This window comes from Phocoena phocoena, chromosome 21, assembly GCF_963924675.1.
Source record: "Phocoena phocoena chromosome 21, mPhoPho1.1, whole genome shotgun sequence".
Lineage (NCBI taxonomy): Eukaryota > Metazoa > Chordata > Mammalia > Artiodactyla > Phocoenidae > Phocoena > Phocoena phocoena.
Window position 1 is genome coordinate 26,776,306 of NC_089239.1, and position 23,753 is coordinate 26,800,058.

Here is a 23,753-nt window from a genome sequence, read left to right on the forward strand (position 1 = left end):
CAGTTTCAAAGTGAGACTAAGGTCTCCTGTCCTCTTCACCCCTGGATACCTGGGCTCTGTCTATGGACATGGTAGAATATCCTAGAGTCAGAATAACACAAACTCTTCAAGAAGTGGCGACTATCCCAGCTGACTTCATAGTTGTTATGGATACGCTTAGAAGGTGGCCAAAGGTCATCTCTTCATCTGGAGCTAACTGGACAAGCAGAGTGGGAGCTCCTAACATTTCCAGCCCCTAAGCAGGCAGGTAACCCAAACAGTTAGATCCAGGAGATCCTGTGGACTGGGCCATTCTTAGATAAAACATAGGCAAACAACAAAATAAATAAAAATACAGCTCCTTAGCTGTAACAATGATTTGGATGACAATACATGTGAAGATTCTATTGGTTCAGTTCCAATAAAATGTAGACCTGGTGTTTATTCTGTGAAAAAGCTACCACAGAGTGGCAGATTGGGCTCACAAAAATCTGCTCCTGGGCTTCCCTGGTGGCGCAGCGGTTGAGAGTCCGCCTGCCGATGCAGGGGACACGGGTTCGTGCCCTGGTCCGGGAAGATCCCACATGCCGCGGAGCGGCTGGGCCCGTGAGCCATGGCCGCTGGGCCTGCGCATCCGGAGCCCGTGCTCTGCAACGGGAGTAGGCCACAACAGTGAGAGGCCCGTGTACTGCAAGAAACAAAAACAAAACCAAAAACAAAAAAAAATCTGCTCCTTATGCACTTAAGGACTGAGTCTCCAGGTCACATCTTGAGCTTCCTGGTGGGGACAGATGTGGGAAGGAGCGAGCTCACTAATTCAGACTCTAACACGGAGAAATTCAGTACCAATTCAGTGACCAGATAACAGTCAAACCAGGACACTTTTGGGGAATGATTTGGGAACCATTAATAAATAAGCTTCAGGCAGGGCTGTCCAGGACCTGGGGGTGCTTTCCACTTGGATTATGAGCTCACAGAGGCCCTGACCCTTCCTGATTCACCTTTGTGATGCTGGTGAAGAGCTTTAGTGGGAGCTTTATTACCATTTGTTCCATTAAAAGTGGAATTAGAATGATTATCACAGACAGTGAAGCATTATTTCTTTTGTCTTTTTTCCATTTTTATTCTGGTTTATTCTTACTGAGCTGTGTATTTTATAAATATGACACTAGTCTAACTGCTTGTTTTTGTGCATGATAATTTCCTGTGAACAATCCCACTAAAGATTTTATATTAAATATGTCTGAATCAAACAGTGCTCTGAACAATGCTAATATTGTTTTATTTTTCTATTTATTAATATTTATTATGAAACCCACTCAGAGGCTTAACTGCTTAATTTGTACCTATGAGAATAATAATCTCCCTTTTCAAGACAGTCATTATTTGAGAACACAATATCCTTAGCATAAATACACGCATTCCCAAGATCCTAATTAAAAGGTCTGAATAGTCAGTGCATGGAATAAGATTGATCTTTTTAAATACAGGCCTGGATTTGTTTTTGAGCTGATTTGAAATATTGAGTATTCTAATATTTCAACATTTGTAAAATATGATTGTCAACAAGAAAAAGACAGCATTTAACACTTAATGCAGCGGTCATATATTTAAGTACGTCAGATAAAAATACACGTTCATGGGCTTCCCTGGTGGCACAGCGGTTGAGAACCCGCCTGCCGATGCAGGGGACACGGGTTCGTTCCCCGGTCTGGGAAGACCCCACATGCCGCAGAGCGGCTAGGCCCGTGAGCCATGGCTGCTGAGCCTGCGCGTCCAGAGCCTGTGCTCCGCAACGGGAGAAGCCACAACAGTGAGAGGCCCGCGTACCGAAAAAAAAAAAAAGAAAAATACACGTTCATTGTTGTAATGAAAAGAAATGCCACTGGGTTACACTATTTATCTATAGGATGATAGATTACAGTCCCTTAAAAGGTGGATGTCATCGCTGTCAGTCATTCAGGATGGCCTCGAGGTCAGGAGCACACCTGTTACTCACCTCTGCATCTCGGCCTCTCCACCCCTATGCTCCATGAGCCGTTGGCGTGGCACTGCACCAGCCTCTGGCCCTCCAGGTAATATCCGGGGCTGCAGCTCAGCACCACCTGGGCTCCATACTCATTCAGGGATCCTGACACCAGTCTCCAGGTGACATGTTCTGAGAGCTGGGCTTCAATGCCAGGGCAAGTGACCGCTGGAAAGAAACACACTTAACATCATCACTTTGTTCTCAAGGGGTCAGACCAGGCCTGCTTTCCATGGTAAAGGCCTCCTGTATAAAACTCACCGTGCTGTACAGAAGAGATACCATCACCTGTTATTTGCTGTTTTCTCTACTACCCACATAGCCACACAAAAACGATCCCATATGCAAAATGCATTCCACAGCCTCATGGCAAGTGCACTGGAAATCTTGCAGTGGGATTACATGTAAAGGGATAAATCACTTCCACAAAGTCTCGAGGTTCATTGAAAATGATCATCAGGTAAATGTAGGCATGAATAGAAAATTCTTACTTCTAATTTGTCTCTATCCTCTGAGAAACTTGAAATTGTAATTGAGTAACTGAAAACCAGCTTAGACCAAGAAAATCAGATGCCCTCATTCCCTTCCTCCCTACGTAATACGCTCTATTACTGGATTTATTGGCACACAAAATCCACATGCACACACACTAATACTATACAGAAGAGTGTTTGACGAATCTTAAAGGAGAGAATCTATTCATGTCCTTAGGAGGCGAACTAGAATTATAGTAGCTACTTAATAAAGAGCAGCAGCCACACTTTTAATAACAGTAGTAATAGCAGTAGCTGTAGTACAATACTACCGGAGTGACAATGCTGAAAATATATGCAAGGTTTGATATATGTGAGTTTATATATTTTCTGAAGAGTACAATAATATTTAAAATTAATTTTACAATGTTAGGAACTAGAACTCTACTTCCCTAACTATGAAGCTACATCAGCTGATAACCTTCACAGTCAGCTACCCACAAAGCTGACGAGATTGATTAATTTATTGACCCTCGAAGAATTAGCTAAAGAGACCACTTTTTTTTCCAGAATAATATTAATAAATACATTTTACTTATAAATTCTATACAAGTTCATTATAATTGAATCAGACATATCCAAAATGTTACAAAAATCCCATTTAAGCTTCTCTTGGTAATTTTACCATTACTATGTGCAAATAAACAGAAAAAATAGGCCTTTTTGGTATTATTGCAATAATAATATCAACAAGGTTTAAAATGTGAAAAGAACTTTCTAATTTAAAAATAATCCTTAGATAGAGTTCTCAGGTATTTTTTAGGTAAAACAATTATCCAAAATGTATATGGATGGTCAAGTGTTTTACCTAGTGATATAAATAATTTTTTTTTCTAACCAGATTACCTTTAGAATTTCAGGCATGATTGCCATTTCTGAAAAGACCTTAATGTCTTTAAACTGACAAATCCATAACTCAATTTCAATCCTGCTGCATATTTCAAATAAAATCTGGGACTTCTCTGGTGGCGCAGTGGTTAAGAATCAGCCTGCCAATGCAGGGGACACAGCTTCGAGCCCTGGTCTGGGAAGATCCCACATGCCGTGGAGCAACTAAGCCCGTGCGCCACAACTACTGAGCCCGTGCGCCTAGAGCCCACGAGCCACACCTACTGAAGCCCATGCACCTAGAGCCCGTGCTCCGCAACAAGAGAAGCCACTGCAACGAGAAGCCTGCGCACCGCAACAAAGAGTAGCCCCTGCTCGCCTCAACTAGAGAAAGCCCGCGTGCAGCAACGAAGACCCAACGCAGCCAAAAATAACAATAAATAAATAAATTTTTAAAAATCTAATTTAAATTTTCAAATAAAATCCATTTCATCAAAGCTGTGTTTCTAGAATTAACTTGATGGTTTTTAATTACTGAACTATCTTTTATAAACTCTGTTTCTGCCAAGAAGGTTTCAATGTTGGCTTACACAGTGGAATCAGAAGTTTTCTTCTGCTAATATCATCCACAGCAGTGGTTTCCAAATTCTGCACGATTACCTCTTTCTTTCTTTATTTTATTTAAAAAATTTGGGGGGGGGCTTCCCTGGTGGCGCAGTGGTTGAGAGTCCGCCTGCCAATGCAGGGGTCACGGGTTCGTGCCCCAGTCCAGGAAGATCCCACATGCCGCACTGAGCCTGCACGTCCGGAGCCTGTGCTCCGCAACGGGAGGGGCCACAACAGTGAGAAGCCCGCGTACATCAAAAAAAAAAAAATTAACATCTTTATTGGAGTATAATTGCTTTACAGTGGTGTGTTAGTTTCTGCTGTACAACAAAGTGAATCGGCTATACATATACATACATCCCTGTATCTCCTCCCTCTTGCATCTCCCTCCCACCCTCCCTATCCCACCCCTCTAGATGGTCACAAAGCACCGAGCTGATCTCCCTGTGCTATGCGGCTGCTTCCCACTAGCTATCTATTTTACATTTGGTAGTGTATATACGTCCATGCCACTCTCTCACTTCGTCCCAGCTTCCCCTGCCCCCTCCCCATGTCCTCACCGCTTTCTTTATGAAAATGGAATTTGGTTTCCTTTTAATTATCTGATTCTGGTTTAATTGTTTGCTTGCATCTCTGTCTCCCTGCTAGGCTCTAAGTTCTTTTATTGTAAACATTATGTCTTCTTACAGTTTTTTTTTTGAGAATAATGTCTGACAAAGTAGGTGCTGGTGACATTCTAGTCTGTGTGTGTGCTTTGAAAAGAAACATGCCCCCCCCAAAAAAGTGCTATGGCAGCAAAAACAAAACACAACAGCAACAAAAAACACAAAGAAACTGAGGCAATAAAAGCATATGGGTAGAAATTGAGAGTAAAAAGAAAAATGAGAACTGGAATAAATATTTATCTAAAGTCTACCTTGGCCTACTAAAGGAAGAGAGGGGAAGGGTGGAGCTTTCCAGAAATTTCTGCAGATGTGATTTTATTTGATATTTTCAAAGATGCCCCAAGGGGGAGACTATACAGAAATGTCTGAGTTTGAATGACCTATGATGTTTATTTGGGTGGTAAAATCCAAGTTATGTGAACCAAGATGACAGGAGAAGACCAATTCCTCCAAACTGTGGTCAGTAGATCCCCACTTGGTGAGTTTTACTACATGCAGGTCTGTACTCATAAAAGAACAAGGCAACAGTCCCCATAAAAGGATCAGCCCTGCTGCGTCCTGCCAGTCAAGCTGCCACACAGAATGTGCTTTGTTGCTTGGCCCCGGGAACAAGGAAGCCATAGTCTTCCTTGTACCAGCTCTAGGGGCTTTGTGTAGGGGGAAGAGACCCAGAACATTCTGCACACCCCACATGCCTACCTGATCTCCTGACTGCACTCTGGGGGACAGCCCAGCCCCCCAATTCAGAACCTGAAAACTGTTCTCATGTGCTCACCTCCCCCAACCCCGAGTCACTGCGCTCCCTCACCTCCCTCCCAACTCCTCCAGCCGCTGCCTCCTCCCACCTGCAAGTCGAGCTCTTAACTCCACCTGCATTTAGGAATTTCACCTTAAAGGAATTTCATAAAAATATTAATCTCCTTCCACTTCTTCATTAAAAACCCAAAAGTTTCCCTCAGAAGCTCAGATAAATTGACGGTATGATATGCAAAGTATGGTAAATATTTATACCTTAAAGAAAAACATCACTTTTACTCAGATCCAAGAGAATAATACCACATTTGATATTATTTGATGTTATACTTTTGAATATTGATTCAATAGAAATACATGACAACTGCTAAAATTGGTTCTATTCTGTGTTCTCCTTGAACTGTCCATTCTAGAATTCCCACAGAAACTTATTCTAATATGTTTTATGTTTAAACTCCTTTATGAATAATCCTATTATATTTATCAATAGCAAATTGTACTGTCATTTTATTATCAATGTATGATTGATTAACAATACAATAATTTTTCATCTATTTTAAGCACAAAAAGTAGCATTTCTTTGGGAATACACCAGTTAATGAATGACATAGATAAGGCTTTTTTACTGTTCATGCATTACTGATTATTAGAAAGACACTAGGTTTGGTATTGATTTTATTACTAATTTTTACTTTTTATAGATTTTTATTACAGGTATTTGATTTATGTTAAGAAAGTTTAACACAAACAAGGAAATGGTAAGGGAAATTGTTTTGTTACAGCGATATCTCTCACTCATACTTAGTTATACACCAAATATCACCACTATCAAAAATCGTTTGATAGAAACTGTTTAAATTGTATTGGAAACGAGGAGTTAGAATCCACTAGACCTGTAAACAGAAAGCCACTGGCTCTGTCTACACCTGCACCAGTGCTTGGGACTCTTTCCTCGATTTGGTGCTCTGGAGGGTTTTGTGTTATTTATTTTGTTTTCTGGTTTTGTTGGTGTTGTTGGTTTCTTCCTTTTTCTTAGCTATTCAGGTAAATGTGTATTGAAACATGTAAATAGATAGTGCACAAATTGCTATTATACAGTTAAGTACACTTCTATGTAATAAACACACCCCCACCTGACCAGCAACCACATCGAGAACTAGAACTGCATACACACTCTCGCCACCAGGCACACCCCCCCCCCCCCAGCATGCACACTTCACTCAGGGGGAGAAAGAATGTGAACCAACTTCTAATGACATTAATGACCACCTACACACTATAGATGGTGGGACCTGTTTTAACCCCATGTGAGTGGAGCCAGGCGCTCTTTTACTTCTGACGTCAGTATTACACTTCTGAAATTAACCCATGTTAAGCCATGGAGCTAGAGTGCTTTACATTTGTATTTATACGCGTGTGTATAAATATATACGATCAATGTATCCATTCCTTACTGATGGCCATTGGGGCTGTCTCACAGTTTTGGCTTTTACAAACTGCAGCTTTGAGCATGTCCTTAGGTGAATATCCTTACGCAAACCTGTAGGTATATTTCTAGGGAGGGACTACTGGCTCATAAGGTATTTTCATCTTTAGAACACGCTACCAAACATTTTTCCAAAGAGAATGTGTCAACTTATCGCCTTTACCAGCAGTGTATTAGAGTTCCAGTGATGTAACATTCCTGTTGACGCCAGGTCTCCTGTCTTTTTATCCTATAAAGTTATACATTCTGATGTGGGATGCAGGGGCATCTATTTGATATTCTGCATTTTTCTCACTGGAACTCTTTACACAATCTTTGTTTGATACACATTCTTCAAATATCTGTACCCTTTTTAAGTTTGCCTTTATCAGGCTCTCAAACATATGTTTTGAAGAATAACAGTACTGAAACTTAATACAGTCCAATATATCTACGTTTTCCTTTGTTATCAGGTTTTTTTGTGAGCTTGCAAAGTCTTTACCTGACCCAGGCTCATGCAGGTGGGCTGGTGGAAAAGGGGAAGCTGTATTTTCATAGAAGCTTTATGTCTCACCTTTCACCTTTAGCCTATAATCATCTTGCCTTGATTTTGTCTATGCTGTGGGGCGGGGATCCAGATTCACTTTCCCATATGAATAGCCAGTTGAGCCATTTACTGAAAAGATCTCTGTCTTTTCCCTCATTGGGCTGTAGCGTCACCTTTGTCGAAATATCAACCAATATTGTCCTGGGCTCTGTGTTCTCTGCCATTGGTCTGTCTTCCCTTGGACCAACACCACCCCATTTTAAAGCCTGTGCCTGTATAATAAAACCAGGGTATCAGGTGTGCTGTGGAAATGCGTTGTTTGTGAGTCAGGCCTCTCTGTGTGAAGAAGTTTGAGAAGGATTGAGAGGAGGCACGCCCTGTGCTGGAGAGTCTGCTCTGGCAGCTGGATCTGAAGGAAGAGTGAATATGGAGGTTTAGGGTTTGGAAATAGGTCTCCTTTCACTTTCCCCTCTGACAGATCCTGGAAACAACTTGCATACCTTAGGGTTACGCTTCTCCAGTTTGAGGTCACTGCAGACAAGGCTCTGGAGAGTCCAGCCTCTGCCACCTGCCAAGACACAACTGCTGTGACTCTCCCCACCACACCTGTTCCACCAGGTGCACTGCCGGCTGCCCCCTGCTTCCCGCACCCAGCTCTCTTTCGGGGGAGCACCCTTCCTTCCCCCAGCACGACACATACTCAATCTTAAGTCATATGTTACAGCAAATCGTTCTCGATTGGATCAATGAGAGACTCAACATGCTCACAGTGAAGGCTTTCTCTGAAAGGATGCTCTGGGGGAGAAGCCCCGTATGAGCCCAGAGGACTGTGGCTTCTGCTGTGCATGTATGTGAGCGGGAGAAAGCATGGTACATGCACCAGGACCCCCCCACACACACACATACACAAGGACACAATCCCGGGATTCCCTGGAACGTGGGCTTCAGACCTCAGTGGTGAAAGAAAAACAAGAGGGATGCATGTGAGGAGGGTCGATGGGGTGTCTGTGGCCAGTGAGAGTACAGATGCCTTCTTCTCCCTTTTTTTACTCTTCTCTGTAGTTTCCAGGTTTTCTACACATTATTAATGACCAGAGCAAAACCAATCAAGTGGTGGCCTGATGGCCACAGAGAGCTTTGTATTTGAAAAGAGAATAACACATTTTAAAAGTAAAAAAATAAAATTTAAAAATAGGCTGGAAAAAAGTGAAAGTTGAAAAAAATTTTTTTCAGAACAAAACTTGAAACAGTTAAACCAAGTGCCAGTGAAAGAATCTGCTGCCTTGTGACACAAAAATATATGTACACACACATCACACACCTATGTACATACACACACATATATAAACACACATACATATACACATATACAAATTATGTATGTATATATCAATATTATTGTATAAATGCAACACATAAATATAAAAGATTATATAAATCAGTGCATACAAGTTTAACAGGGGATTATTTAGGAAAACTGGAGTGCTTCTGTTGGATTCTTATTTTTTTAAATTTCTTCCCACAACATCAATACTTTGAGGGGGAAAAAAAAGAAAAGAGAACAAAAACCCAGGCTACAGGAGGAAAGCAGGTATATACCACACTTAGGGAGCTGCAATCAGTGTGTACATAGAACTGAATATTTTACTTGATAGAGACGTTTTCATTTCATGACATCAGACATAACAGAATAAGGCAAACCTGAAAAATGAGTGGAATGATAGACTACATGAGGCTGAGCGAGAACCAGAGCAGAGATTCAAGGGGGTCACCACTGGAGGAAGACGGGAATGTGCGGGGGCCGCCGGGGAGGGGGCAGGGCCCTGGAAGCTGCGTCTGCAGGGCTCTTGCTCTGTCCAGGGCCGGCCCTGCCCCTCAGACGCAGACGCAGTGACCGTGTGCGCCTCCCTCAGGACTCACAAAGGCAAAGCTGAGTTACAGTCAGAGGCAGCAAAGCAGCCTGCATGTCACTGCGCTGACAGTTTAGAGAAGACACTTCATTCTTCCTAACAAAAACCTCTCACACTAGAATTCGGGGTTTCCCCCGGGCACCTGCCCAGTTGCCTGAAGTCACGGGTGGCTACTAGTACTGCTGCTTCCACCGGCTTGTATTTGTTTAGTGTTTTCAAAAATAAACACCCTGGGGCTTCCCTGGTGGCGCAGTGGTTAAGAATCCGCCTGCCAATGCAGGGGACATGGGTTCGATCCCTGGTCCGGGAAGATGCCACATGCCACGGAGCAATTAAGCTCGTGTGCCGCAACTACTGAGCCTGCGCTCTAGAGCCCACGAGCCACAACTACTGAGCCCAAGTGCCATAACTACTGCAGCCCGCACGCCTAGAGCCCATGCTCTGCAACGAGAAGCCACCACAATGAGAAGCCCGCACACAGCAACAAAGAGCAGCCCCTGCTCAGCGCAACTAAAGAAAAGTCTCACGCAGCAATGAAGACCCAACGCACCCAAAAATAAATAAATAAATTTATAAAAATAAATAAATAAATTTAAAAAACACCCTTTTCACATTGTCTGTATAAATGTATATATAATTTTACACTGAGTGACCCTCACGACAATTCGGGGAGTGAGGGCATGAGCGGTCCTGTTACTTGTATTTCATGGAGCAGCCAGTAAGCTGGGCCCCCCCCCACGGTTAGATCCCCGACCTGTGCATCTCTGAGGCTGCTATTTCCTCCACAGCTTGACAACCGCACTTATTCTGTACACGACGAAAACAACTGGCACCAAGGAAATCAGTGAGAACTCTAGGCACACCAATATATAAATAATGACAATTTTTAAAGAATGTTTTAAAATACCGGTCCATCTGGAAAATGTAGCAAAAGAAAGCGTTTTGCTTATATAAATGTTATAAACCAGTACTTGTGACAGTTGTAAGTGAATCAATCTCCAGGTCCAGTGTAGTGAAATTAAATGTTCTTCATGAACAAGCAGGTTTAGCTGAGTCGACAGACTGCTCCGCCTGCCAGTTTACCTCATATTCCTAACTTTTAAAAACAGAAATATAGATTATCTTCTATCACCTTAAAAAAAAACATAACAACTCTAATGGAATAATTTTCTTCTATTTCAAAAAATTCAAGAGAAGATGTGCGGACGGCCATTCCCAAGTCACATGGTTAACAGAACTAAGGGCTGACTCGGGTGACGACGCAGTTTTGTATTAAAAATCCCTAAATACTCCTCCTCAGATCAGACCTACTGAAAGCACAGACAATAAAGTTTCTGTGCAGAAAGGATGCAGTTTCTCTATCTTGTGAATATTTCAAAGACAACACAAAATATATCACATTTTACTTGAGAGAGGTTGGCTTTTCATTTTACCATGAGTGATCCTGATTTATTAGAGTCATCCCGTCAGTAGCGAACCAGACAGGCTAACGGTTGTTTTGTATAAGATATTCAGACAATGACAGCATTGCCACCATAAATAAAGCCCTTTGGCCTCCCTCTCATAAATTACAGGTACTGCTCATAAATCTCTGTGATATTCTAACCAGCCCCAAGATGCAGGGATGCAACTGTCTTTTCTTTGTAATGCAGCTATTCCCCCATCACACTCAATGTGGGTAAGTGCTTTTTATTACCAAATTTAGTTCAAGCACATTTAATGAGATCGATAAAATTATGATCCAACGCCATTGGAGTGAAATGATTCAGCCAGCCTCAGAGCTACTTGCATTCACAACCTAGTGCAGCTTTCAGTGTGCCATTAACGTCTGCATCGCTGGCTGGGGAAGGGCACAGCTAGTCTTAGTTCTGGTGCATGGGAAGCAGAAGAACAAGCTGCTTTGGCTTCGGTAAATAAGGAGCATAAAGCGGGGAAACCCAGGGCACCGTGCTGACTTCAATGCACTCCATGCCGTCTAACTTCAACAAGCATTCCCTGTGAGGAAATGCTTCCACAAGGGCTGGGCTGAGATCCTGGAATTCTTAAAGGTAAACATTCTTTTTAAATGAATGTTTTTACCTCAGAGCTTAGCTGAATGATTAGCATGATTAGCTATGAGTTACTTGGAATAAGAGTAGGTAGATGGATAGAGTTTTGAAGTAAACTTCTAGGGTGTAACTTACAGGCTCAGCCGAGAGACATCAGCATTTCAGAGGCACAGGCTTAAAAAGTCAGGAGACTTTAGAACTCCTGGTTCCTTCTCCTCCAAGACTCTTGACTGAACCTAGACTCTCATAACACTTATCTTCCCAGCATCCTGGGATTGCCAGACTTCTGCTTATCCTTGCGATGACTACCTTTTCCACTTGTGAAGTTTCCAAGCCCTTATGAGATCGGACATATTTTTCTGCCCTGGGCTCCTTGTCATTTTGCTTCTGTGGTCAGACAATAAATATACACTATCAGAGTCAGATCACGGGACACTGAAATAGCAAATGAAGCCTAAACACCAGCCGTGAAACCTCATTTCAACAAGACCCATATTGAAGTAACCTCATCCACTTAGTGATACTAAGTGGCAAATACTGTTCAGAATTTTTTTGCAAATTCTATAATCTAGGTTCCATAAGAAATCTATTTCTAAAATTACATAATATGGCTGATTTTATAATTACACAAAATGAGTCTAAACCAAGCCCTGGAAGGATGAAAACAGTACTTTCAATCCGAGTGTCTGTGTGTCTGTAGAAAGAGAATGAGAGAGGGAATCCCACAGTGATCTTGCCTTTCTGACTTGGGGGCGTTTTCGGAACTAACTTCACTGCAAGTAGCTTTAGTTCATTACATCTTCGTTCAAACTAATAATAAATGGTCTTCCAAGGGGTCTTAAAGAGGAGGGGCCTCCACGCAGCTCTTGTCCCCAGAGACCATGGCCCTGCACTGAGCAGCTGTCAGGTGCTTGGCAAGAAGAATAAACAAGGAAAAGAGGGAGAGAAAATTAAATAACGTCAGACCACGTCACAGAGAGTCTCACTCACTCATTCATCCTTTCAGTCCACAAATCTTTATAAAGTTCCACCCATGAACCAAAGTTACCCTTGAGCAGCTTATGTTTGTTAGAGATTAAACGTGGAGAGAGATAACTCATACAGTCCTGTGCTTAGGGGCCATAGAGAACCTCAGTACCACAAACCCTGTATTTACCGTTCTTCAAGTGTTCTGTTCAAACTTTACTTTCTCATGTTTATCGGGAAGCCAAGGGGAGCCCTCAGTTCACAATTCTAACTAAAATACAAAAAGCTGGACGAACTCGTGTTCAATCTTTGGAAGTGAAATAAAATAAAAGAGATGGAAAGATTATATAGTTGGCCCTGAAAATAATGGGCCAAAAACACATCTGAAATGACAGACTCTGGGTCCTTTAAATAGCTTAACTCCCCCAAAGCACTACAATCCCCAAAGACGTAAAAAGTTTGCACAATTGTGATCTACAGCCTTAAAACACTTTGTCCCCATAGGACGTACGACAGTGAGGTTTGTCACCATCTGATGCTCCCAGAAAGCGGGAGCAGCGCAAGCCCGCCCTGCAAAGTGATGCCTCGGACGGCCAGGAGGTGGACCCGGCTGGCGCTCACCAAGCCACTCACCGCTTCGTGGGGGTCGTGCGGCGCCCGGAATCCATGAACACCTGACCCTGAGGTGCTCCGTTCCCCGGGCACAGGGGCAGATCTCAGCAGGCTGTGGACAGGGCTGGACGATGCGGGGGGGCACTTCCCCCTGGGTCACCCGCCCGTCTTGCCGGCTGAGGAATTAAACCACCCTTTGGTCTAGGCTGTATTTTCATAGCTGATCGCAGCCTTGGAAGACAGAGGTAAGTGTCTCACATCTCACACTTATTTTTGAGCTTTAATATATACTTTCAGAAATGCATTTGTAGTTTGCACGATGACTATGCATTTAGATCGGGGTGGCCTGGCCTTCCTTCGTCAGCTTTGCTAACATCTTAACTGAAATCTCTTGTCAATGCACAGTATGGGCAAGAAGGACCCTTAACAGCAGCTACACGTGCAGGACACAGTGGTCAAGCGTCACGGGGCCGGCGGCAGAGGGCCTGACTCTGGCATGGGCCTCCCTGCAGCCCTGGGTGGTCACTCACGCCTCTGGTCAGTAGCTCCTACCTACGGGATGGCAATAGTAACAGTGCTTCAAGTTTGTTACAGGGACTCAAAGATGGAACCCATGTGAAACGCTCTGCACAGTGCCTGGCACAGAGAGAAACTCAACAATGCTGGTGCATAATTGGTCTCATAACACTGTAGTTTAACAATATGATTTATGATTAAATGACTCTGGTCTAGGTGTTAAATGAAAAGAATAACCTGAACTATACCATGAAAATAGAAATAGTTAATAAAGAAACATAAGTACTGTAAGGCCATTTTTTGAGGGACTAAGGGGATAAATATATATCCCCAACATTTTTATATTATAATACAAACACACATATATGCAAGCACATATAAAAATATGTATGTGTATAATTTACTTATATATGTATGCACATGTACATGTGTAAATATATTACATGTAGATGAGTACAGACATACATATGTGTAAATAGACAGATAATTTATGTGTAATCTTAGATGTTCTATGATTGGGCTATGTACAGGTTATATAAAGCTATTTCATATTATTTTAACTTGCTCCTTCTTTCCTGAAATGTATACACATTGCAGTTAATCACTTAAAAGTACTCATGGAGCCCAGGGCATAGTAGATCCTTAATAAATTATTAACGACAAACTTGCTTCTCTAATAGCTTTAACTGAAAAAGAAAAAAGCCTCTACATATTGGGACTTCAATGTTGATTTTGTTTGTTGTTGGAAGGTAATCTTAATGGTTTTGTTTTCTCCTGAATGCAGAGGACGTGATACATATCTACTCATCATTTGTCCAACTAGTAGACATGGGCCATTTGTACCGATAACTCTCCCTTGCTTTATTATGGCTCTATTATGGCTCATATCTTCAATGATCCAAATCCAGTCTCAGTAAATAATTAAAATGAAAAGAAATGAGGCTCACACATCTGCCTTGGAGATTTGTACGACTGTGGACCGTATTCAAACTGAAACAGTTATTTATTACAACCTTCATTTTAGTAAACCCGAGGGTGAAATGAGCTAAGTTTATTTACCATTTACATTTACTACTTATCAAAGCTGAAGTGTTTCTTATCTCTTGAGGTTCAGTGTACTGATCTACATATTATTCAGTTGGTAAAGAAGCTTATGAAACTGTCATACCAACACAGGAATTGGCCTTTCGGAAATATACATCTCAGAAGTTAATAGTAACCAAATTTTTTGACTCAGAGGTAAAGTTTTATGCTTACTCGGCTCAATTTCTTTAATTTAAATTAAGTGAAAAAAACAACTCCCCCTGAAAAAATTAAATGGATTTTTCCAGGCTTTGAACACCAGGGAAGTTTGAGGAACTGTCCATTTCTTCCTTTTATAAAGTCTAATAAACAATGGGGAAAATATTTGAAAGTTTGAGATGATACTCAGAAAATTTAAGGTCGATTTCCCATTTTATTATAAATGTATGTTTTCCTGTCCTACTGAACAAGTAGCAGTCAGTATCAAAAAAGGTTTTAAAATGCAAATTGATTTTTCCCATTTAAGAATCATTTAACTGAACATACTATATATTTCTCAGCCTGGGAACCTCATTTGTATGTAAAAAGCAATTGTGTTATTTAATTTTTTTCACTATAACTTTAAAGCTGTTGTACATCTAGATGTGCATTTAAAACAGAAAAAAATCAAATATATGTATAAATTAAGCCACCTTACGTGCTATAATATTATGCTTTATTTAAACATGAAGTAGTTCTCTTAATTGATATAATATGTGCCTTTGAACTGCCAAAGGCCTCTCATTCCTGATTTTTCCAGAAAATTTTAGACATAAATATACGTTGTCTTTGAAATCATTTGGTTCTGCTATGATCCTCAAACAAAAGGTGACTCCCTCCCCTACCATCAGCTATTGAATACTTTTTGGAATGAATTACATGCTAGATTAAAGACGCACCTTTTTTTTTCTGTCTCTGGTCTCAGTTTCATAACATAGAAGACTTACAAATCATGAGAGAAATCAATTCCAAGAGGCAGAACAGCACAGAGATCAGGAACAGGGCTCTCTGCTCAGGTTTCCTGGAACCAAATCCTGACTTGGCGACTCTGTCTGTGAGTCTGGCTACCTTAACCCATCTCCTCCTGGTTTGCATCTAAGTGATGTGATACCAAAACTGCATTCCTCATAAGGATTAAATGGGTTAATTTGTGTAAGGCTTTGGGAATCCAGCCTGGAAGATACAGGGGTCCAAGACTAGTCTTACATGAGCTACCATCCATGTGGTGTGAGCACCTAAACGTCTAATAGTCATCAGACTCATCCACCAGCTGGGTCACGTTCCCAGGTGGACTCTCCATAATATCTGCCTTTTGGAGAAGTGAGTTCAAAATAAAGAGCTTGCGAATTTTATCTTAATCACCATGAGAACTCTAGGGAGGATTTAGGCAGCGAAGTGTCATGTTGTGATTTTCATATGCTTAAAGATGAGTCGGCTGCTATGAAAGGAGATTGTGGGGGTCATTTCATGGGTGTGGGTGGAGGTGACTTGGCGTGCACGGAAGTGACCTGAGTGGGCAGATGTGCTTCCTGGGTGGAGGTGATGGGACTCTATGTAATGAATGTGGGACGGGAGGAGGAGAGGCAGTGAGGAGGGGCTGAGGGAGTGTCCAGACTGCTGTTCTGAGCTCCATCCCCCGCCCCTGCATGTGGGTAGCCCAGAGCATCCTCAGATGCACAGCCTGGCTTCTGCTCCTGTTCTCTCTTCTGTGTTCTCCTTTGCCACAATCTCTGGGCGTTTCTCAGGACTGTGGGGATTCTCGTATATTCTCTCCTTACACTAACACCACTTACCATGAGATCTATTTAATCCTGAAACTACCTCTTTGCGGCCAGTGGAATGCACAGCCTTGGCTCACCACAGCGCAGCGCATCCCTAGGCAGGCCCTGGCAACGTCACAACCACTGTGCTTTCGTGACGCCCAAAGCATCAGTACCGAGCCAAACGATCACCGCACAGCTTTACCGGTGGCAGCAGGGGACCTCCAACAGGGCCCTTCGACTACAACCAAACACTTCTCCAGATGCTTTTATGACATGACCAATCAAATGTATTTGGTTGCAAATTGTGAATTTTGTATATCTCAGTTACTTACTTTGTATTAAGTCAGTAAGATGAAGAAAACAATACCTTCTCCAGAGGACTACTGTTATCATTGAATGATGTAACACAAACAAATGTTTAGAGTTACCGTTCAGAAAGGTGGTTCTGATTATCGCTATCATCCCACCAAAACAAGCTCAGTCTCTGTAGCAGCGCCGTCTCCTCCATAAAGACTGACCCGGGGCTTCCCTGGTGGCGCAGTGGTTGAGAGTCCACCTGCCGATGCAGGGGACATGGGTTCGTGCCCCGGTCCGGGAGGATCCCACATGCCGCGGAGCGGCTGGGCCCGTGAGCCATGGCCGCTGGGCCTGCGCGTCCGGAGCCTGTGCTCCGTCCGCAACGGGAGAGGCCACAACAGTGAGAGGCCTGCGTACCGCAAAAAAAAAAAACAAAAAAAAAACTGACCCCAGTCCAGGCACACTCGTTACTTCCCCTGTGTCTGTCACCTCTCCCCACAGTGTTTACATCAGGCCATCTGTCTAAGGCCCCGTGCAGATGAGCAGGCAGATGTCCTGGCAGAGCAGGGATGAGTTAGGGCGTGTGCAGGCCTCCCCCTAGGAGCAACTCCCTGGTTGCCCTGTGCCCAGAGGAGAGCCCTCACACACTTTACTGGTGGAATCCAAGACACGTTGTCTGCTTCCCTCTCTCTGAAACTCTGCTTCTCTCTTTCTCTATCCTCAAATCAGGACTTAAAAAGCTATGCTGTGCTTCTTTTTTCTCACAATTGTCATGTAGTTAACCCTTGTGCTGAATTTCTATGACGCCAATCCACTTATTGGCCGATATAAACCACCTGCTTTGGAATTCTGGAGACCCGGCTCCAGATGGCAAATAAGCATATGAAAAGATGCTCCAAATCAAATGTCACTAGGGAAATGCAAACTAAAACAAGGAGACGCCACTACACACCTATTAGAAGGGCCAAAATCCAGAGCACTGACAACATCAAATGCTGGCGAGGGTGCGGAGCAACGGGAACTCTCGTCACTGCTGGCGGGGATGCAGAGGTGGGAATACAGCTACTTTGGAAGTCAGTTGGGCAGTTTCTCACAAAACTAAACATACTCTTATCATATAATCCAGCAACCATGCTCCTTGGTATTTACCCAAAGGATTTGAAAACTTATGTCCACAAAAACCTATACACGGATGTTTATAGCAGCTTTATTCATAATTGCCAAAACTTAGAAGCAACCAAGATGTCACTCAGCAAGTAAATGGATACAAACGGTGGTTCATCTGACAATGGAATATTATTCAGCTAAAAAGAAATGAGCTATCAGGCCATGAAAAGACATGACAAATCCTTAAATGCATATTACTAAGTGAAAGAAGCCAATCCGAAAAGGCTACTGTGTGATTCTAACTATATGACAGTCTGGAAAAGGCAAAACTATAGAGACAGTAAAAAGATTAGTGGTTGCCAGGAGTTGAGGGGTAGGGATTGTCTCAACAGTGCCTTACTGACTCTCAGGAATGCAATAATTATTTGCAAAAAAGAAAAAAACAGGTTAAAATGACGGCAAGGAAAATAAAACGTATGGAGGAAAGTCGATTATTTTTTGTAAACATTTATATGTTCATACCTAAAATGTTCAAATAATTTTAACATGACCAAAACACTATACACAAAAACGTCAATATATTAATATTATAATAGAAGCCCATGAGATCTATTTTGCAAATATCTTAAGAGCAAAAATATTGTATATGTAGAAATACTATGTAGTTTTCAATTTTTAGAAACTAAGCAGATTATTTCCAATTTGAGGCAGTTTTGTAGAGCAGCAATGAAACTCTTGGTATAAATTGTGTGTGTAGGCATGTACGTGTGTGTGTGTGTGTGTGTGTGTGTGTGTGAACTTTTGTTCTTTTTGGCTTTGTGTTATGGACTTGATTATTATTTTTTAAGACGAGTTTGAGAATGAACCCAAACTTTTGACCCTTTTAAGAATATTATTACATACTGTAAATAGCATTCCAGAAAACCTACCCCACTTCACAAATCAGTGATATATTTATTGAGCATCAGTGTGTTATGCAGAACGGGTGATAAAAAAATAGACTGGGCATTGCCTTGAACCTCACGGAACTTCCAGTGAGATGGGAGATGCAGAGGAAGCTCGTGTTGAATTACGTTTTAATGTTTTGTGTAGAGTGCTTCGCTTCTCAATATCCTCTTGATTGCACCCCACCAAAGTGAAAATGGCAGCACAGTCAGGATTTGCTGTGTAAATTTCATGGTCTAGGTGCTGATGGAACCAACATGATTCCATATGACTCACCTTCAAGACTGCAGAGCTTATGGTAAATGGTCAGAGTGGCTGATATGGAATAAACTGGCATTAACATGACCACACTGCCAGAGACGAGCCCTCACACGCTGTGGGAGATGATCTCGCACTTTGGAGCCTAGAGTTCTCACCAGCGCATTCTGTTCTTCTTTAGATCTGCAAAGTCGGGCATGAGCGTTAGAACACTTACCTTTACACGTTGGGGGCTTCCCCCTGTTACTCCACAATCCATCTTCTTGACACACAGCTGTAGCCTGTTGACCGGCGTCCAGCTTAAAGCCCTCGTTACACTCATAGGTCACTTTACTATCCAACGTGAACTCATTCCCCGTGAATGAGCCGTTTCCTGGGGACTCCGGGATTCCACAGGACACAGCTGAAAAGAAACGAAGGAAGCACAGGGTTATTCTGACAGATTATGAAATTTTCCTCTTTTCTTTTTCTATTTTTCATCTCAAAGATGTATAAAAACTGTTAGATATTTGCATTTCTCACGTGTGTCATAAGTATGCACATTTCCAAAGTTGTAAGGGTCTTAAGAGTGAATGGGAAACAATGGAAAATGGGTCAAAATACAGTATCTTTAAATTTATTATTCTAGAAGGTATGTCTGATAGCTCTCACGCAGTTTAATCACATGGACACGCCTTATTATATGGCCGTGGTCAAGAGAACAGTGTGACGCATTCTACTTTATTTAATACTAGAAAGAAAGCATAGAATAATATCTCTACCATCACAAATGTATCACCATATTGATCCCTTGGTTTCGAGACTTCATAGGAATCAGAGTAAAGACTGGCCCACCTCAGGTCTCAAAAACCTCCCCCAGCTTAAGTCTTCCCGCCCACCAACTCGCCAAAGACTCATTTTCCTTAAAGCACCAGGAAATTCTGTTAAACGGCAAATATTACCTTAGCTAAGAGCATCAAAGCATCCATTGTCATAAAATGTATTAGTTATAAACTATCTGTCAGAAAACAGGTCTGCAGAACTAAGGAATTAAGGGGAGATCTTAGAACAGAAGGCTCAGTCCTACAGAGATACGCAGGCTAGCTTTTACGTGAAAAGTTCAGGCAAGAAAGGGGTGTGAATGAAAAAGAAATTTGTAAAAACTAGTAAGATGGACGGAGAGGTCAATATGAGCACTTCCTTCTTAAATTTGCTAGCTCTGATCCAGACTTATCTGCTACGAGATAAACAAACAAACAAAAACAATTCTCAAGTTAAATAAGTTACAGTAAGGAACACAGAGTAATGGAAGGGGATAAGAAGGAATTCCCAACAACACACCCAATTCAGGCGCTCTTGTCAAAGGGAAGCTCTGCAATCACTAAATTAAGGATCTTCTTTTACTCAATCAAAACCTAAGATATTATGGATTTTAAGTCATCATGGGTTTTAAATTTAGATTATTTAAAGATTTTCCCACAGATTACAATGAGAATATACACACAGTATGATAAAGCTGGAAGGATTGGTTGAAAGAGTTTACATAAAAATACAATTTACAGGTAAGGAAGAGAAAGATAAAATGACTTGCCTGGGTTAGCACAGTTACTTTGTTTAAAACCTGGGGCCGGGGACTTCCCTGGTGGTGCAGTGGTTAAGAACCTGCCTGCCAATGCAGGGGAAATGGGTTTAAGCCCTGCTCCAGGAAGATCCCACATGCCGTGGAGCAACTAAGCCCATGCACCACAACTACTGAGCCTATGCTCTAGAGCCCACGAGCCACAACTACTGAGACCGCACACCTAGAGCCCGCGCTCCGCCACAAGAGAAGCCACCATAATGAGAAGCCAGTGCACTGCAACGAAGAGTAGCCCCCGCTCGCCGCAACTAGAGAAAGCCCGAGTGCAGCAAGGAAGACCCAATGCAGCCAAAAAGAGATAAGTAAATAAATTTATAAAAAACAGCAGCAACAAGAAAAAGTAACACCTAGGGCTGGAGAACGGACCTGATTCCCAAGTGAGACCACCTTCTGCTCTACGGGAGCCCAGGCCACCTGTGGTTCAGTGTCAGTTTTTTGGTTGTTGTCTTTGTTAGTTTTTCTTTATCAAAATCTTCAGTGAATGCAATGGGAAATTATCAGAGGAGTAAAAGAAAATGTAGTGCTGATAAAAATCAAACTTCTGGGAAGAGCCAAGCTCTAAAATTTCTCTTGTGCTTAAATTTATGATCAGCTATTTCAACCACCTGAAATATACATTGTGTGTGTGTGTGTGTGAGAGAGAGAGAGAGAGAGACAGAGAGAGAGAGAGAGAGAGAGAGAGAGGGAAGCATAATAAAAATTTGCAAATGGAAAACAAAAAAACATAGACATATGGACATCATTTTGGACAAAGTATTGAAAATAATTGAATTATAACCTTTGGCTTTCCAAAGCCGCTGCTTTGCCAAGGCAATGTATCAGTGTGAAGGCTGCTAAGTATTTTGCAAAATATTCAGCTCAAATTACTGAATGTAATAAATGTCCTTTACGATCAAGATCTCAGAGTATTGCCTGCCAATGTCTTGTCTCCTCACCATTTTCTCTGAGATTTCGCTCTAATAATCATTTGTTCATTCTCACAAACCTTAATTTCTCTGCCACTCACTGAAGCGTGCCCAGCGTCCTGCTTCCTTACAATTCTCATCTGGGGAGAACACCGAATGAAATGACATTTCTCTGGCAGGTTAAATGGGAAAGATGACATTCATTCTACAAGCACACAGGAAACCCTACCTTGAAAGGATTCAGACCCAGGAGGCCAAAACAGAACAGCTTTATAACTGCTTCTGTTAAATCTGGAAGCTTATTTCACAAGTGAACCCTGATTCCCAGGACTTAAGAAGGTCCCACTTCATGTTGTCTGATCAACAACTGGGAACCTTTTTTGGTCTCGAGCTGTAGGTTTTAGACCCTAGAGTGTCCTAACATCAGGCTATGTGTCACAGCTCAAAACAGAGGTTGGCACTCTATTAAAAATGGAATTCTTACACTTCTGATTCAATGAAGAACAGATGGAACAATTCTCATAGACTTATAAATTCAGGCTTATGGGATGAAGGCAGTTTTCTGCTAAAATCCGGTATTCATTCATCCAGAAATTCCGCATGATAACTATTACATGGCAGATATTCCTTAGATAATTTTTTAACGTCAGTTAGCTAAATGTATACAACTTTCAAGACCTGGAGAATTTTCTTACTTTTGGCATAGCTGAAGGGAGTAAAGTTTCTTGTGTTTCTGTTTGTTTTGTTTTTTATTGTACTAACATAGCTTTATATTGTCTGGCAACCCAGACCAACGATCACATCCTCATATCATGAAATTTACCTTCTGTTTGAGAGCACAGGTTTTAAAGTCAGACATCTGACTCAGCTCTAGCCTCTGGCATTCGCCAGCTCCATGACCTGAGTTACTTAATGACTCGTTTCACTGCTCTCAGGTTAATAATACTCACCCCAAAGGTAACTGTGGCGACTGTATGACGTCATGTGTACAACACCATTAGCACTGTACTGACACCATGTAGGCACTCAGTAAACGAGAGAATATGAACTTTATGTGCACACATCTATACACACCATTTTTACTTATTTCTTTTGTAAATACAGATATGAATTGCAAGGAACAACTCCTTTTTTTTTTTTTTTTTGTGGTATGCAGGCCTCTCACCGCTGTGGCCTCTCCAGTTGTGGAGCACAGGCTCCGGACATGCAGGCTCAGCGGCCACGGCTCACAGGCCCAGCTGCTCCGCAGCATGTGGGATTTTCCCGGACTGGGGCACGAACCCATGTCCCCTGCATCAGCAGGCAGACTCTCAACCACTGCACCACCAGGGAAGCCCGGAACAACTCCTTTTAATACATTTGTTAAAAGAGAGCACAATGTAAATCAGAAGGAAGCTGGTTTATTTCTATTACATATCTCATGAGAGAGTTGTCATTTTGGTTTCAAATAAATGGAAGACACTCCAATTTCCATTGTTGCAGCCTCCTTTAATAGTGCAAAATCCATGTGGGATTTTTTCTTTTCATACTTAAGGCCATAAAAGGAGCAATTTTTCTTCTCTCTGCAAGTTTAAAACACTCTCTTATTGTTTCCTACTTCTTTCAAATACTTGTTCTCCGAAACTTACAATGGCTCCTTCTTTCTGCCGCTCCTCAGAGGCTCCAACACCTCACCATTTGCTTTGCTTTTCTTTTTTCTTTTTTTTGTTTCCCCTTCAAAAAGCTCAGTGATTCCTGGGCTTGAACTATGGCCTTAGACTTGTGATTCTCCTATCTTGACATCCATGTTATCACCAGCTGCCCACTGAATTTCCACTTGGGCTCTGCCCATGCCTCAAGCCAGATAGGTTGGTAGCTGTCCCTCACACAGCTGTCCTGACAGACTGCCTCAGTAAACTGCTCTCCCAGTAATTCGGTAAGTCGAGTAAGATCCTTTTTTTTCTTTGCGGTACGCGGGCCTCTCACTGCTGTGGCCTCTCCCGTTGTGGAGCACAGGCTCCAGATGCGCAGGCTCAGCGGCCATGGCTCACGGGCCTAGCCGCTCCGCGGCATGTGGGATCTTCCCGGACCGGGGCACGAAACCGCGTCCCCTGTAGGCGGACTCTCAACCACTGCGCCACCAGGGAAGCCCTAGCGAGATCCTTTGATTCAGCAGGAAGTAGGAGGGTTCTTTTCTCCTACTGCTCTCATGTGGTTGACTGACAATCATTGTCTGAATATTTAAAAGTTTACTTCACACTCTCTTTTTTCTCATTTCCCATTACCAGTATCCTAGTTCACATCCCCATTACCTCAAAATGGTCTATCTTTCTGTTATCTGGACCCCACTTGGAGGGCTAGGGCA

The 23,753-nt window shown here is 42.3% G+C and overlaps 1 protein-coding gene across 1 annotated transcript in view; it reads right to left on the reverse strand.

The window, feature by feature from the left end:
* The window catches only part of CSMD1 (CUB and Sushi multiple domains 1), a 1,433,388-nt gene that overhangs the window by 61,212 nt on the left and 1,348,423 nt on the right, over positions 1-23,753 (reverse strand). The window contains exons 50-51 of the mRNA XM_065899861.1: positions 19,104-19,289; positions 1,979-2,173 (exon numbers count right to left, since the gene is read on the reverse strand). Of these exons, the coding sequence (XP_065755933.1) occupies positions 1,979-2,173; positions 19,104-19,289 (381 nt within the window). The remainder of the gene's footprint in view (positions 1-1,978; positions 2,174-19,103; positions 19,290-23,753) is intronic.